The 17,985-nt window shown below is 45.7% G+C and overlaps 1 protein-coding gene across 3 annotated transcripts in view; it reads right to left on the minus strand.

Moving 5' to 3' along the window:
• The window catches only part of SGPP2 (sphingosine-1-phosphate phosphatase 2), a 110,592-nt gene that overhangs the window by 51,154 nt on the left and 41,453 nt on the right, over positions 1-17,985 (minus strand). For all 3 annotated transcript variants that reach the window (XM_040639904.1, XM_040639909.1, XM_040639906.1), the window contains exon 2: positions 15,071-15,229. In XM_040639904.1, coding sequence (XP_040495838.1) covers positions 15,071-15,229 — 159 coding nt within the window. The remainder of the gene's footprint in view (positions 1-15,070; positions 15,230-17,985) is intronic.

Here is a 17,985-nt window from a genome sequence, read left to right on the forward strand (position 1 = left end):
AAAGAGAAAATACATTCACCTTTACAGTGCTAGGCTGTATTTATCAAAAAAATCCGCGAATGAGTGGACCTGCACAGCTCAAACCCGTGTTATTCAAGGGTCAACCGCCTGTTTTGGTCTAATCAGTCATATCTAATACTTGTGATTGGACACTATAAAAATAAAATTAGGAACCCGCTTCACGTTCGAGCAGCAATCTTTAGATCTCTATCTGGTTTCTGCATCGAGTCCCAAGTGAGGCTAAATGCCAGCCTGAACAAGGTGACCCCCTCGTCCTCGTTTTCCTGTTATTTATATGTTGCCTTGGTGAGAGGAAACATTCAAATGCCTTCCAGAAAGGTATTCTGCACTAACAAAGGACTGTATGTTGCATAAGGGCAGCAAACACAAAATTTGCCACAAAACGGTGTTTGGAAGAGAACGGTCATGCCGCCGCACAGAGGTATCCTAGGGTAGAAGCTTCTGTGCTTCCTCATTGTCTCTATCGAACAAACAAAAAACCCCAAATCTGGATTTAGGTAGGAAGAGGCTTTATTGGAAAGGATTCTTGCAAAAAGGGGAAGGGACTATGGCAATCGGGCAACCCCTCTCATCGGGAGATCTGCGAGCGTTCAAGGATCAGGCAGAGAAGGGCTTTCCTTTACTAGGGAGGAATGAAGTTGTTCCCCAGATGTGGGGAGAGGGACAGGGCAGTAGATCAGAGCATGCGGACCCTGAGCTCAGTTTATTCTCAGGAGGGCCCTTCAGGAGGGGCTGTGTGCTGGTTGGGGCGTAGGTCCGTCAAAGTTCAAGGGTGAGGGCAGGGAGAGAAGTTTCAAGTTTGGTCAAGTCAGGTATTGTCCAGACTGGTCGGCGGAGACAGGGTTCAAATCACTGACAAGGCAAAGAATGGGAATTGGAGGGTTGAGTCTGGCCCTGTCACAGGTAAACAAGGGGGAAATCCGTGAGTGTTGAAGTCAAATGGGGAAGGGTGGGTCCTTGCAGTGAGTCATTTCCTGGAACACAAAAGCTGGGAGGATTATCTTCAGGGTTTCAGGTAAAATCCAACAGATACGTTCTTGGCTTAAAAATAAAAGAGAGGGAAGAAGATATTGAGAACTTTATCTAAATGGGTTTTGATTTGTAGGACAAAGTGTAGACTTAAAAAGGACTTCGGTGAAAGTATTTTAAGATCAGCTCTGACATCACCAAACCCCTTCGAGGCCCTTAAACCTTCATCCTAGGTTAAGGACAAGCCGAAGAAAACTGCCAGGAGCTTTCTGAGAAGGTGCTGACATGAGGTGAAACCAGGACTTGGGTCACTGAGTGAAAAGGTGCAAACTTTCCTTTAGGAAAAAAAAAAAAAAAAGACCCAGTCTTTACCTAATGCTCAGATGTCTCTAAATTCTGCTCTTATTTACCCAAAATATGTGATAGTGATGCATTATATGATTGTTCTTCTCTGAACTTTCCTAAGGGGTGCTTTTGCCCACCCACGAATATTCTCTCTACCCCTACAGCCAAACCCACTGGGCCCATTCCAAAGGCTTCATTTCCTCCAAAGACACCCTTTATTTTAGGCTGGACACCGTAGGAGGACGTAGGAAGGCCGGCAGAATTGAGCGGGATTATCAATAATACACCCTCCACTTTATTATATGTAAATGCAGGTATTAAATATCTTACCATAATGATGTTAGATTGAGATAAGAATATATTGGGGGGAATATATTTGGAAGTGCTGTGCCATCTGTGGAGTTGTAGGCTTCTTTTTACATATATGTATATTATTTTTAGAAACAATGACCGACTCCTGGAACTTCTATTTCATGTGTGGAACCATCCATCATATTATAGATACAGAACTGCTACAGTTCCTATTGCTACAGTGTTTGCTTGGGTCCCGCGGTTTTCACAGAAGCTGTGAAGAGCTCGCATGAGATCAATTACACTCCAGCACCATCTCATCATTTTAAGAGACAGGCACATCGTAATCTGCTTTTACTCACCGCCCCCCTCCCCAGCTTGGCAGGGGTCTGCCTGGATGTAGTTGAGGACCAAAGTGTTGGTAGCAATGACTAATGCATTAAGTTTATGGTTGCAAGGTCCCCGAACAAAAAACTGCAGGTGGAGACTTAAGTGTGATGTCTCTGCCAGAACCCAAGAGACAGATGTTTCAGGAGACGCCTTCACGCTTGTCTTCCTGCTTGTATCAACGTCTAGTGTTTAAATGCGCATAATCTCAGCGTTTCAGGTTGCAAAGGGTGAAAAATGGCCAGGGGACTGCAACAGAGTTATTTATCATGGGGTTTTGATTACGGTGTCTGTCCATACACCTTGGCTTTTGTAGGGGAATGTCAATCACAAAAGTTCCTATTGCTTTCCAAGGTTTTCCAAGCTTATTTTCTGAACAGGGATCCATCTCATGAATGGCTCTTTAAATTTTAATCTTAAAGGTGACACCCCAGAAAGGGTGGCTTTTTATTCTTTTATAGATTTTCCTTAGCTATATTCCTTAGCTATATTCCTCATAAATGTGTAAAATTACACAAAATTGAGATCCATAAGAGAGCTAGATAACAGATTAGCACACCTTCAACACCCTTGTAGGTAACTGAGAGGTTTTTAAATACAGACAAGCACCTGGTTTTTTGAAACTCGGGCTCTTGATAGAGTTTTAATTATTTAATCCATTCAGTGTTAAACATACCCTTTTAGGGCAAATAGTCAAACATTCTTTGTAGATTAGCATGCTTTTTTTTTTTAAAGCATAAAATCCACTCTTACACATTCTAAAAGTTTTCAACAGTACAAAATTAGGTTTAAATTTCTGAATCCAGGCCCCAGTAAGCAAAAGCCTCCAAGGACATTTAGCTCGTTGGGAATGCTTACCTAAGTGAATGAGTCCCTATTTTTTTTTTTTTTTAATGAATTCTAATGAAACTGTCATGTTGGGTTGGCTAGAGAAAATGGAGACTTTCAGTCCATCCCCCTGTGTTCCCTCTTTCTAAATGTTTTTCCCAATTATGTCGACAAAGGCGGGAAATTGCTCAACCTTGATCTATTTCACACACCCCTTGTTTAAGAAGCGCTCGTGGGGGTGTGGCCAGGCTGGGACGCACTCTCTACCCCCCTTCCCAAAGCCCCCATCCAGGTGTGGATTGTAGCCTTAGTATTAAATGCAGAGATTCATTTTCTCCTCTGTCTGAACCTTCTATTATGGCCTCATAAAAGAAATCAGCTCTCTTATTTCATTCATTGAGCCTTTATTTGTATAGCAGTGTTAATTTAAAAGGAAGCCAGCTTACTGCTGCTCACAGCTTGCTAATTTCCAAGTTGGAGTTTTTGGAAAAACCTTCAGAATGTCATTGCCCAACCTCTAGAGGCAAACTGCTCTGTATTTGGAAAACGTTTTCCCCCTCTGATTTCAGTGCCTGTGAGTGCCAGAAGAAATTTAATTTTAAAAGAAACAAAAACATCTTTTTCTAGTTAAATCTGCGCATATGCAATACAAACAATGAAATCATATGTGCGCGGGCGCGGACGCAGGCGCGCTCACACGGAAGCTCAAAGCAAGATTTGCGTGCTTGGTGTTTGCCATTCCATTTGTGCCCGAACTAGGATGAGTGCTGAACCCTCAGGCAATCCCTCTGCCCCCTCCTTAGCTTGAATTTGCAAGGCCAAATGATTCCTGGTGACTCAGACTTGGGTGGGTCCAACTATCTCCCTAAGGACCCTTTTCACAGGGAACCACTATTGCTCTTCATGGGAGATCCCAAGAAAAACTGGTAGGAGCTAACCCAGTCGAGGTGTAGGGGGTGTCACTCCAGGGAGATTTTATAGGGCCAGATGCATTGTTGAAGTCAGAACAAAAACTGACTATCTGGAAAGATCCATCCCCATCAATATTTCTTATAATTGCAATACTCTGAAAATAAGAGGGTCCCTGAGGTTATTTTGTTCAATTCCATATTTCATAGATGGTCAAACTGAGGCCCAGAAATAAATGCCATTTGCGTAGTTATTAGTAAACTCTGGACTACCACGAGTTGCATACATCGGACGGCCAGCAAGCCAGGAGCCCATCCCAGCTTGCTGACACACACACTGTGTTAAATAGGCAGCAATTTTCACTTGGATTAGAATCCGAGTCTCCTAACTCTTGGCGGAAACAAACCATCCTTTCATTCAATTATTCCTTTTAGGCTGAAAGATTCCTGAGTCATCGCAGCCCTGCTTCCCTCTTTTTCCTACGTATTCATGCATGACCTCTGAGTCCTACTTAACGTTCGAGCACACCATTATCACAAAGCAGTATGCAAACCGTACGCTGTGATCGAACATCGTGTGGATAGGCCGGCAAATAGATGGAAAGGGTGAACCGCCCTCCAATCACTAAAGCAGGTAGAATTTAGGGAACTTTTTCTTATTTTCTTGCTTTTTGTATTAATGTGGTTTGCTACTTGTAAAATGAAATAATAAAATTCACTGAGCTTGTTAAATACATAAAAAAGTGGGGGGTACGTTGAACATAATTAAGGGAAAAGGCTAGTGCCGAGGGCAGTGGTTCGTGGCCGGGATTCTGGGATCAGATAGTCATGGGTTCAAATCCTGCGTCTGTTCCCTACCGGCTACGCCAGCTGGGCCGGCCTGCTCACGTTGCTTCTCTGCCCTTAAAAGGAGAATGACCACAGTGCCTCTAATGCACTCGGTACTGTAAGTCCATCGCCCCACTTCTAGCGCAGAGTCCGGGCTCGACAAATGATGGCCGTCACTGCACTTCGAGTCACCATGGTCTCGAAAGCTGGCACAGAGGCTCTCCTCCTCGGAGGAGCACTCAGCCTGTGCCGACACAACCACGCGTGGCTCACGCTTCTGAATTGTAGGCTGTTACTTACTCATAAGCAGTCATACTGTGGCTCCTTGAAAATTATATACTGCAGACTAAAATTATACCCCGCGAGGACCGTGCTGGAGCTGGGGCTCCGACACCAGCAGATGCACCGGAGAGAGGGCTGGTGCCTCTGGAGTCTGTCGGGCCAGCAAGTCTCAGTTTCCCAGATGAACCCTCCGATGACTGAGGCCTGACTCCCGCCCAAGCAGGCCTAGTGCCTCCCAGCTACTGTGCATGACCGCGGAGGCCTCCAGAGCAAAAGGGCCTGCCTGGGGCTGGTGGCAGCTGGGCCTCTCACTGAAGGGGGCCTCCCGTGCTGTCTGCCCTGGGGAGAAGAGGCTACAAAAGCCTCCTCCGGGGAAAGCTCCCGTGCTATGCTGGTAAAAGGACAGGGAGGAGGAGAGAGACAGCCATTAGGTTAATAAGACTGGGTTTGTCTAGTAGCTGTCAAGCTTCTAGAAGATTTCAGAGGCCTAAATAAAGCCTGACCTCTCCAGCTGTGAACAGGTAGAGCACTTCACTGCTGAAGGCCTTTCCTTCCCCTTCCCAGCAAAGGGGACACTTCCTGACCCTCAAAAGCTCTGGGAGCGCCACTGAGGAAAGTAGGGCTGCTTGCGCTCACACCACAGGACCCACAGGCACGGAGTGCAGGGCAGGTAAGGTGCCCAGAGACCAGAAGCCTGGGACAAGAAAACGGCCGGCCTTCCCCAGGAGGTTCTGTCTCCTCAGGCGAGGATAGTCCCCTGCGGGTCAAATCACCACCTCCTCCTGGGACAAAGGGCCACTCTTATCCTCGCTCCTCCTTTTCCACTTGAGCGCTCTGCAAACCAGGGTAAGGAAGCAGAGCATGGGCCTAGGTAGGCAAGCCCTCAGGACCAACAGGCAGCAGTCCTCAGACTTCCAGCCTTGAAACTAAGCTACCAAAGCCCTTCTCCACCCTCCTGGGTTCCTGGCCTTCTGGGGAAGTGCAGCAAATCTGGGCACAGTCTGACCAGGGCCGTATTCACAGGGCCCCCAGTACAGAGACGCGAGAGACGAACGTCTGGGATTCTGACAGGGCCGTGTACCTATAGGGCACCTGCAAAGGGAAGGTTCCAACCTCGCAGGCCCAGCGCGTTTCTGAAGGATTGCATTGGGGCGTGGGGTGGGGAGTGAGTACAGTGTAGCCACATTTGAAGCAAGATGAGAAGGACCTGGTGTCTGGAGACAGAAGCAGGGGTGAGCACGCCCTGTGTTACTCACTGGTTCTGTCCCTTTGGGTAAGTCACTTAAGTCTTTGGGTTTCAGTTTTCTCATCTGTGAAGTGGGGGTTCTTGGATGTAAAGGGCCTGGTGCTGAGGGCAGGCTCTGTAAGCAGACCCATTTCAAGAACACAGCTTTGCAAATGAAATTGATTGGTAGGAAAAAAAAATAGAGTTAAGATTTTACCTGAAAATTTTATGGGAATGACTGCCCCCACCAAGGCCTATGGATTAGCTCATTCTTTTGTTTTACAAGTGAATGGGAGGGAATCTAGGACAAAAGTCCGGTCCAGGAGGGTGCTTTGTAAAGCCCTGCAGGGACTGTCCCTGCAGGCAGAAGAGGACGGCAGCCTCCAACCCTCTTCCTAGGCCACTCCAGTGAATTCAGAGAATCCTGAATGCCTTTTGCTCCTCCCTGCCTGGTTGCTTCTTGCTTTCTACTCTGGACAGGACTTGGCAAATGCTATTTGTTTCGTTTGTTTTTTAATAAGACTTGAAAAGCTACCATGAAACCAAAGGGAGAAGGACAAACTGCACACCAAACTCTGGGAGATGTTTAGCATTTTGCATCATTTTAAAAGCTCCATAAAGGTGTCCTGCCTCTAGGCCCCGGGGTTTCAAACAATTTCATACCTAGCTAAGCTCTAAAGCCATCACACACCCGCGAGATAAATTAAGCGACACGTTTAGAAGGGAAACTTGGGAATGGGGGCTGCCCTCTGGAAGGACAATTCTGCTCAATCAAAACAGGACCACACCCAAATCCAGCACCACGGTCTTAGGGGGCTGGGGGCAGGGACAGTATGGGGGGGGGGTGGCAGGAGAGGTAGGGAAGAATGTGGGCACATTTTCCAGTCATCATCATAAGAGAAAGGGGGGGAATCATTTTTCAGGCAGACAGCAATCCATGGGGAGACCCAAACCATCGGTTCCACCATAACGAGTCCAGTTTAAAGTTGTTTTTTTTTTTTTTAACCCAGACTAAAACCAAAATATTTCCTTATTGTGTTTCAAAACCAAACCACTACAGCTTGCATAACAACCCCCCTAGAGCCATTTACTTAATATTTAACTAAGACTAAATTACAAGATGCTACTTCAGAGAGATTGGGCGGAGTCTCTGCCACCTAATTCTGTTCCATTCAATGCAAGTTAGCATGGGTTACAATCTGGCCAGTGCTGAGTACTTTTCAAGACTCATTAATGTCAGGCAAGAACCAATTTAACGAGCAGGGCAATCTTTTGAAGTGAACGGTGGTAGTGGTTTAAACAGAGGATTAGGAGCTAATCACATTTAAAGTCATCTTTGGGCCCTAAAATTGACCCCGGACGAGGGGGGTGAATTACAGGGACCTGGCGGCCCTTTTCCCTCTCCTTCCTTACTCCCCTGTGAGACAGCCAGAGGGCAGCCTGCCCACATCCAGAGACACCCCTCCATTCTGCCCACCCTGACAGGTTATCACAAAGTTTGCCTCTTAACCAACTGATGGGTCAGCTTTAGAAAATACTACTCTGTCTGTTTCCCAGAGTCCACAGTCTCTCATGGTTCATTCCCCCTTCTGTTTACCCCCCCCCCCTTCATTCTTCCCTTCCTTCTCCTACTGATCTTCCTGCTAAATCTTATGTTCCATAAATGAGTGAAACCATATGATAATTATCTTTCTCTGCTTGACTTATTTCACTTAGCATAATCTCCTCCAGTCCCATCCATGTTGCTGCAAATGTTGGGTAATCGTTCTTTCTGATGGCTGAGTAATATTCCATTGTATATATGGACCACATCTTCTTAATCCAGGCATCTGTTGAAGGGCATCTTGGCTCCTTCCACGATTTTGCTATTGTGGACAATGCTGCTATGAACATTGGGGTGCATATGGCCCTTCTCTTCACTATGTCTGTATCTTTGGGGTAAATACCCAGTAGTGCAATTGCTGGATCATAGGGTAGCCCTATTTTTAACTTTTTAAGGGACCTCCACACTGTTTTCCAAAGTGGCTGTACCAACTTGCATGTCCACCAACAGTGTAAGAGGGATCCCCTTTCTCCACATCCTCTCCAACATTTGTTGTTTCCTGCCTTGTCGATTTTTGCCATTCTAACTGGTGTAAGGTGGTATCTCAAGGTGGTTTTGATTTGAATTTCCCTGATGGCTAATGATTTTGAACACTTTTTTCAAACTGAGGGCTTCAGAGGGGAGGGGGGTGGGGGATTGGGATAGGCCAGTGATGGGTATTAAGGAGGGCACGTATTGCATGGAGCACTGGGTATTATATCCCAAACAATGAATCATGGAACATTGCATCAAAAACTGGGGATGTACTGTATGGTGACTAATATAACAAAAAAAATTATTAAAAAAACTACTACTCTAGAGTCCACAGCAGTCAGACAGTGTCTAGATCGTGGGCACAGTTGAAGTGTCAGTTTTAGGTCTGCTTTGTACCGTGGATCTCAGCTAGCTAGTGTTCCATAATCCGAAAGTGAGCCATGTGAAATCCATCATTTCAAACGTGAGCTCTTTGACGTGAGTTAATTTGACGGGGAAGACTAGGAACAGAAGGGCCTGGCAAAGAAAAATCTCAGATTCCTTTTATATTCACCAAGCAATTAAGCATTTTCCTTTAAAGTATTCCTTCGATCCTACTGAACACGAACAGCGGGCAGTCTAACAATTATTCGGCAATGGATTGGATATGGGTGTCAACTGTACTGTCTGACATCGAGGGGATTCACCACGGAGACAAAATCATAAAGCCGCATTAGCGTTCAGTCTGCGGAAGAGAGGACATGGGTTTGGGCTTTGTTTGTTTTTTTTTTTAAATGTGATCGGGCCCAACGTTGGCTCTTTTCCTTCTTACTCCACGCCAGAGGTCAATCTCTTCTAAGGGTCATACATTGAACACGTGAAGAAGCCTCATGACCATGTTATGTCGCAGGCCTCCAAGGCACGTCTCGCTGGGTCCTTTCGTTTGAAATCTAGAGACGCTGCCGGCCAGAACTCTCACCTGCCTCTAGCAGGTCTCACTGCTAGGATTACAGTCCAAGTCTTGATATTCCAACCTGGCCCGTGGCTCTGGGCCCCGATTAACTGTCTATCCCCACCCCCCAAAACAGCTGTTTGGACCAAGTGCAGCCAATGTATACAATGGCACGAGATGGCTGGAATCATGAGACGGAAGGAGTTGAGTCCAATGGTCTTGCAACTCTAAAGGCAAAGACAGTTGGGAGGTGACCAGCTGGCAACAGGAGGTAAAGCAGCAGGCACGTGGGGTCACAGCTTCACTGAGCAGAGGACCACACTGTCCACCAGCATCCCTCCCTGTGACGTTCTGGCTCTCGGATTCCCCGGAAACTTACAAGAAATCCCCCCTTTTTCTGAACCACTTTGAGTGTGTCTCTTTCTGGAAACCAAACAACGCTATCCATAAACATCAGCCTGGTGTTCCTTTCATGGTAGGACAGGACCAGGACCTTCTGACCAGACCTCAGAGCTGTGGATGGAAGTAGAAGACCCCCCTCCCCCACACACATGCACCTCACTTCCAATCAGGGAGCTCGGTGGAAGTCACGAATTCTTAGAAGAGGGATGAACTCTGCCTGAAAACGCTTGGAAGCAGCCATCAGAAAACCTGTCAGAACAGTTGGGATAGGATACTAATTTCTTAAAAATAACCTCACTGAAGAAAGAATGGTGGGGAACAGGTCTTTAGATGTTAGGTAAAAAAAAAATTGGCAGATTTTCTCATGTGCAAATTTGCCATGTTTACGAATGAGAAGAATGTTTACAAATAGAAAAAAAGGCAAGGAAAAGCTCGAGACACGTTTTAACTTTTTTAGAGTTCAGGCAGCAGGAACCAGGTTTTCTAAGGCCTGGTCACCGGTGTAAGCTATTTATGGCCAGAGAAACTACAAGCGAGAAAGATTAGGTGCCTGAAAATACAAATCCCAAATTCAAACACCTGAAAGGGGGCCAGGGCAGTCATAAAGGGTGAGACAACAGGGAGTGGTGAGGTTTGTGCCCAAACTAAACACTCAGTATAAAAGCTCAGAAATTAAATTCTTGTAAAAGATTTATCTATTTGGGGGTGGGAGGCAGAGGGAGAGAGAGAGAGAATCCTCAAACAGACTTCCTGTTGAGAGTGGAGCCCCGATGTGGGGCTCAATCCTAGGACCCTGAGATCATGACCTGGGCCTTAATCAAGAGGCACTTAACCAACTAAGCCACACTTGCGCCCCTGAAATTCAATTTTAAGGGACTTTAGGTCACTATTAATGATACCATAAAGTTAAATACTATTTCTCAAGGTCTCAAACTTCCAGAAATCTTATCTATAAAGATACATGGTCTTGGCCCATGGAAAAATCAATAGCTCAGTATCATTTTATAACTGGTGAAGAATTAAAAAACTAAAGGCCCTTAAAAAAAAAAAACCACTCAAAAGACAGACTAACAATTCAAAGAGTTCATACAAATGGCTAATAAAAATCTGAAAAATAGTTTCATCTTCTCTAAAACTGTATGAAGTGAAAATTAACTGAGATACCATTTTTTCATTGGTGAAATTAGCAGTGATTTAAAAATGAGAACGCACAAAGTTTATGAGGAAAAGTCAAAATGGGTACTCACACATGATGGGGGTACTGATACCAAACTATTTCTAGGAAAATAATTTAGCAACTGAGCTCAATGATTCTATGAACTCTGTGTGTCAGGAAAAGTTTGGCTCCTTTAGGAATAAGCCAATTGCTTCCTAGTGGATATAACCGAATCTCATTTTGGTTTGGTCAGGACAAAAAGACGAATTTGTGGCTCAGCTTTGAATCAGCAGGCTACATTTCACTTCAGACTAGGCCTTTATCTCCTAATTTATCTGCGTTTCCCCTAATTTTGTTTTTCCCATTTTTTCTTGCATCTCATTCTGAATACCAGGAGATATCTTAAAAGAGGCACCATATAAATGAGTAAAACATCGTAAGATCAGACCAAAAGGAGCTTCCCAAGGATCAACTGTGGTATCAATACTTGCACTGCTATTTTACTAAATGGAGAATAACTTGATTTAGCAAAAAGTGAGATTTTGCCTGTTACAAAGCTGACCACTGTGCAGTTTCAACGAAATGACCTCTCCCCTTTTTGAGACGCAGCAATACTACTTTAATGCTTTTATTTTTTGACAGGGCTGCCAACACACCAAAATGGAAGTCAAGAGATGGGACAGTCACTCTGGACAGTGACTCTTCCTAAAGCACCGTCTACCGTGTCTTTTCATGAGAATCTAGGTCGGTAACAATTCTCAGCACCTCTGCTCAGTGAAATCCAATGGTTGAACCCAATTTCAGGTGAAACACCCTGATAAGTGACAGAAGAGGGAAACGCTGACTTGATTGATGTCTTCCGCTAACTGAAAAGGCTCGCTTGTCTAAGTTTTCTGGGATAAGACACTTTGACTTGTCAAGAAAGTTACATAAGAGACAGTTAGGTAGAATACAGAGTTCATAAATGTTAAATGGGCAAACCTGAAACACAATCCTAGCAAATAACGCAATAGAAGGTAACCTTGGGGGGCACCTGGCTGGCTCAGCTGGTAGAGTGAGCGACTCTTGATCTCAGGGTTATAAATTCAAGCCCCAGATTGTATGCAGAGATTACTTAAAAATAAAATCTAAAAAAAAAAAAAAGACAGTAAACTTTGGGCGAGTCATTTTAATGCTTAAAGCCTCAGTTTTAACATCTCTTAAAAAAAAAAATAAAGGAGCCTTCTTGTCATGTCATTTAGCGCTGTTCTAAGAAATGACAGCAGCAGCTGCCTCCAGCCCAGGAGGCCCTGGGAGCCAGGATCAAATTACTTAACCCAATGTGCTCCTGGGTGGGTTATTTAATCTTTCTAAACGTCAGTTCCTGATCTGTAAAATGGGCTGGCAATCACCACTTCTCAGGATCGCCGGCAGGATTAAGGCGGTAAAAATATGGAAAGCATGGTCACAGTGTGTGGTAAAGCAGACTGATCCACTCAACATAGGGTATGGCTCATTATTATTTGAGGCATCACTACCCCGATCTATAAAATGATGAAACTGATACCCACTGTTATGAAATCAAATAAGGTAGTGAACACAGACGCCAATAAAAGCAGATGTACAATGTGTGGGTGGGTGGGGGGACGGTCAGGATTGCGAATGAGGAAGCACTTAACAGAACCATAAATTCTGCTAAGCTACCTCAGACAGTATGAGTCACCCCCATGATAAATTTTTAAATGCAATAACACCTGTTGGGATTCCATCCAAGGAAACCTTTGAATGGATAGGAAATCTCACAAGAGGTTTGGCACTCCTGAACCCAGTTGCCTTTCAAAGCCTTTTGGGCGAGATAAGATGCTTAACGCTAGGAGGCTTCGAGCTCTGCTCTGCCCCGTTTCATCAGCGTGGCTGCATCCTCCCTCCCTGAAGACCCATGTCCCTTCTGCAAGACAGACTCCATCAGAGGAAGCTGATTCCCTACCCCCCCCCCAGGACCTCACTGTGCTCCATCCTGCCTTCCCTCCCAACGCCCCCCAACACCACCACCAGGAACTCCCCTTCCCTTCCCGCCTATCCCACTTCCGCATTATCTCTGCAGCCAGCACAGAGCTCCCTCCTCCCACCTCTCAACGTGCCTTTCCATCTGGGCCTCTCTCTGGGCCTCTTTCTGTCTCTCCCCCAGCCCCCTCCCGTCTCTCCCCTTCCATCTGCCTGTCCCTGTCTATCTCCCGGAAGGCCTCCACTGTCTGCACAAGGAACTACTAGGAATTCACTGCTTTGAGGATCCGACCGACCGTGCAGGACATGGAACCCTGAGCCCGGGTGCCTGCAGATCTGACCACACGCCCCATTTTTAAAAGCAAGGGACGTGTCACCAAAGCGCAGGACAATCTGCTACTCAAAGGTTGCCCTTTTCCTTTCTCAGGCCAAGATCTGATTTGCTCACTCTCTGACAAAAGACCGGTAATTCCACCTTACACGGCAAATCCTTCCAGCACTTTGCAGGGAGGACTCCCCACTGAAACATAACCACCAAAATGACAATCAGAGAGTCCCGACTACCAGCGGATGTAAAGATTCTCTCAGCCCCTCGGGAAAAGCGGCCCGCTCCCAGTGGGGGAGACAGCTGGCTTTGAGCTGACAGCGCACGTGAACAATTATAACAATGCTTTATATCATTTGCCTCGCTCAACCACCGTAAAAGTTAGAAAACGGATGTAAATTCATATGCACACGCAACAGAACGTAAACGACAGGGAGGAAACTCAAGCACGGTGGACCCTTGCTGCATTTCAGAAACGCTCCCTGCCCCCACGAGCTCTGCTTCCCCTCCCAGGGAGCCAGGGACGCCCTGCTCTGCAGGTTCAGAAGGGACATCGGAAAGAGACCTGCACCGATGATTACGCGAACTTTCGCCTTTTGCAAGAAGTCTATGCTTTGTATTTATTTATTTTTTAAAGATTCTATTTATTTATTTGAGAGAGACAGAGAGAGAGCACAGGGGGAGAGTGAGAGGGAGAAGACTCCCTGCTGAGCAGAGAGCCAGAAGTGGGGCTCAATCCCAGGACCCCTGGATCATGACCTCAGCCGAACGCAGATGCTTAACCGAATGAGCCACCCAGGCGGCCCAAGAAGCCTATGTTTTTGCAGAGTCTCAGGTCATAGTCTCGCTCATACAGGAGCTAGATTTCAGAAGAGGACAGGCTGGGAGACAGGGATGGGGAAAGGAACCAGTGCTTGTAGTTTTAGAGAGAAAAGGAGGAAAAAAGAAAGTCAGGAAGAATTTGAGGCTAAATAATCATAACCATAAGCCCTAGAGAGCTTAGTGGTTAAAGCTTTAGGCTAGAGGCTTCAAACCAAGCCTCGTACATGTGGACTTCAAGGATTCTTTGTTCAGCTGACACATAATGTTTTAAAGATGTAAGCCTACATTTAAAAAATGGGAGGCTTCCCACGGAAAACAAATCTAGCAACTCCAGCCCATTCGCTCCAGGGCAGTCACAGGTGGAGCGGACAGGCGGCTGCTTCCCAGCGCCCCTAGTGGCCACACGGTGACTCTCACTGACACCTCCCCCCCACCCCCACCCCCACCCCGCCCCCGCCCCGCCACGTTCCCCACGCAGGACTTCACTCTTTTACTTCCCTTCCCCTGCCTTAAAGGACATGTGAAGTTATGGCTTCTGACCAAGGCCGCCTTGAACATGGTCTACAAATGAGAAAAATAAAGCCCAGAGTGGTGCAGTCATTCGTTTAAGATCACACAGCTTCTCAGAGCAGAGCAGCACAAGAACCCAGACTCCTTTCACACCGCCAAGTGCTTCTGAACCTCTCTTTTCAGCGCAGAATCTTGAGCTTGGGAAACGCACGGCCCTGATGCTCCCCTTCCCAGGGAAGCAATCTGACCTCTGAACGGGTGGATCCTTAAAACCCCTTCGCCTTCACGGACTAGTCACCAAGCATTACCACGTCCAAGCAGCGGCCGGTAGCACCCATCCACGTGCCAGGGCCCTGGTTCCAAGCACCAGCTGCTCTTCAAAGACCACTTGGAATGATTAGTCAACGGCTTCTAGTTTCAGTTTGGGGTCAAAATATACTAAAACTCGCCTCTTGGGAGGATGTGTTTGATGTCCCTACGTGGGTTCTCAGAACTGTCCTTTCTTCTTCTCTGCACCTCACATCATCGCTCTTCTGGGTTTATTCCCCCAAACAGAGGTGTGTGCCAATGTACACGCATCACAGGTTTGTTTGGTTTTTGCAAACAAAATAAGTTGTGTTCATAGCTTTTTAATATTTCCAAAGTAAACCATATAGAAGTTCAACTCTAAGTGGTTAAAGAAAAAAAAAAGAAGAAGAACACACATGCAAAGTGCTTGAATGCCAAAGCAGGTAGTTGTTGTAGGCGTAGTAGTGGTTAGTAAGTAATAAGCATACTTACAACCCATATGACGATCAGTCTTCTGGATAAGAAAGGATCGATGTTCCAGTGAGTGAACGGAAGAAATGTGATGTAGAAGACTTCTTGACCCAGAGCGGCGGAAAATCGGAATAGGTAATAGTAGAAATAATTCTTCACAATGTACTTCTGTACGTAAGCCTGAAAGACAAAAGTCAGAAGACTCGGAGTTCATCCAACATGTCACTGTAGGGCAAGTTCTTAAAAACTTCTCTCTCAAACTCATGGGCTCTCAGCTGCCAAGGTGTTTGCACGATGTAATTACAATAGCATTGCTATCGCGTGCGCTCGACCCCGATTTGTCCACACAAATACAGAAGAGGTTAGTTCTTCTTAAAATTAAGTAACATCCAAGACAGGCTATCAGGAAAGTTGAAATCTTGTCTCCTCGGTATATACAGAAGGTAAATGCCGTGAAGACACTCTCTGGGTCTAGGGTTATAGTAGGTAGAAAAATGTCCCCAAAGATTTCCACATCCTAAGGGATCTGTGAATTTGCTGCCTTCCATGGCAAAAAGGCCTTGGCAGGTGTAATTAATGATGTTGAGATGGAGAGATGACCTGGTTGGGCTCCGTGTGGCCACAAGGATCCTTACAAAATGGGAGGAGGAGGCAGGAAGGCCCAGGAGAGGGCGATCTGAAGATGGGGTGAGGGACCACGCGTTAGGGGACACAGGGCACCCCTGGAAGCTGGAAAACGCAAGGCGGCAGATTCTCCCCCTTGAGCCCCCGAAAGCAAGGCAGCCTCAGTGAGGCCTTGGTTTTGTCTGAATAAGAGCCATTTTGGACTTCTGACCTCCCCAGCTGAAAGAGAATACATCCGTGTTGTTTTAGGCCACTAAGCACGTGATGATTTGTTGCAGTAACCACGGATAACGAATACAGAGACTTTAGAAAAATCACTCGCCAATGAATATTTTTAGTTTACCTTTTATTTTTTTTTATTTTTATTTATTTGGGGGGGATGGAGAGAGAGACCCAGTGGAGGGAGAGGAAGAAGCATGCTCCCCACTGAGCAGGGAGCCAGACTCGGGGCTCGATCCCAGGACACTGGGATCATGACCTGAACTGAAGGCAGATGCTTAACCGACTGAGCCACCCAGGCGCCCCTTTAGTTTGCCTTTTAAATGGGACTAGTACAGTCCACCCAGTGGAGGGATGGTATAAGAAACACATCGAGAACACTCAGGGTCTGCTAACATGCAATCCTATTTTCAACCATCCCTTCCCTCCCTCTTATCCTGGCAGTAGGCAGGAAAAAAAAAAAAAAAAAAAAAGACTTAAGGGGGTTAAAATAGGAATAGGCAACCTATTTTAAAATATGACAAATGTCCTTAAATTATGGTAGATTAGTAACGAGTTAACAAACAAAAACATGGTCACCCTGTTAAATCAATCTAAAAAATAGAGTTTTCATGCTACTTTTTATGGTAGTCATAATCTTCATAAAAATAAAATCAAAGAAAAATGCCAACGATGAAAATAGGGAGAAGAGGCAGCCCTATGGCAGGGGCAATGGTGTAGAGGGACTCTTGTAGGTCTGCATTTTTGGCTCTGCTCTGTTTTACACCAAGTCTGGGGTGCTTGAACCCTGGGGGATTTCAGAGAATAAGTTGCATGCATTTATTCTGCAAATATTCATTCTGTGCCTACTGCGACCCGGAACCCATGCAGAGCGCCGAGAATATTCAGGTGAGCCAGACACGGTACCTGGCTTCGAGGAGCTCTTGCAGGGGGGGCACCACTGTTTGGGGGAATGCAGTTTTAAAGGACCAATACTGTGTTTGAGGCCTTGAAAAAAGCCAAGATTGCTTTTATATTTAAGGAATAATAAAAAAAAATAACCTTGGAGATTGCAAGAATATTAACTGTACTTGATACTGTTGGCTGCCTGCCAAGTATGCATTCCTCTCTCCTAAAAGGTTCCCAATTTTATTCCAGCATCTCTACCTCCCCCACCCCCCCAGTCCTGTGACTCGGGGGGGAAGCTGACACTGCTCTCAGCTCCAGTCATGGGAAGTTCAAGGCTTCAGCCTCCAGCAAAGAAGTGCATGGCCCAGCCACGGAGAAAGTCACCGGTCCGGGGCGAGCGGGCACAGTAAGCTAAAAATGCATGTCTCTACGGGGACAAACTTTACTTCTAAGTAAATTCAAGTTAGGATGGCGATAGAACCATCCTAAACAGGAAAGACGATAATGCCCGCAATGAATGAAATAAGGAAGAGTATGGAGTTCTACCTCTCTGCCAAGATAGCAGGGCCGGATTTGCAGAGGAAGAGCCAATAGAATAAAACTGTGACAAATAAATGATAAACTCCCCTCTCTCTGATAGGAGGACTAATCTCTGAAGCTTCTGTTTTATAAATACACATCCTACAGGCCCGTCCTTGAGGCAAAGCCTGTAAAAAGCCCCTTTGTACATAAAGATTAGTTATTTTAACCCACCAGCTACCGGAATACCCAAGAAATCTGTCCTGCCTTGAAGCTTTCCAGGGAGAAATGTCCCAAACTCCGAAAAGGGTCAGACTCCTCCCCTGTGTCATTTCATGATACCCAAATGTTACAGGACATTATCAGCCGTCAGCAACAACCGTTTCCCTACCCTAGAGATTTACCTGAGACCAAGTTCAATATCTGAATCCTAGTAAATAATTGAAAGACTGTCAGGGATGACAGCTTTCCTGTGACGTACTACTAATTAACATCTTTCGACTTGCTTTTTACAATCTCTTAGGAATTCTCTTTTTTGGAGGAGAGCTAGATATTCTTTAAATCTTCTTAGGAGCAGAAGAAGCAAAAGTGAAACTAAAAATATCAGCGGGTATATAGGACACCCAAAGGAGTTTTTAGATAACATCTCTGAATATGTAATTAAGTAGCATGAGAGCCAATATCGG

Source organism: Ursus maritimus, unplaced genomic scaffold (genome assembly GCF_017311325.1).
Source record: "Ursus maritimus isolate PB19 unplaced genomic scaffold, ASM1731132v1 scaffold_1, whole genome shotgun sequence".
Taxonomy (NCBI): Eukaryota; Metazoa; Chordata; class Mammalia; order Carnivora; family Ursidae; genus Ursus; species Ursus maritimus.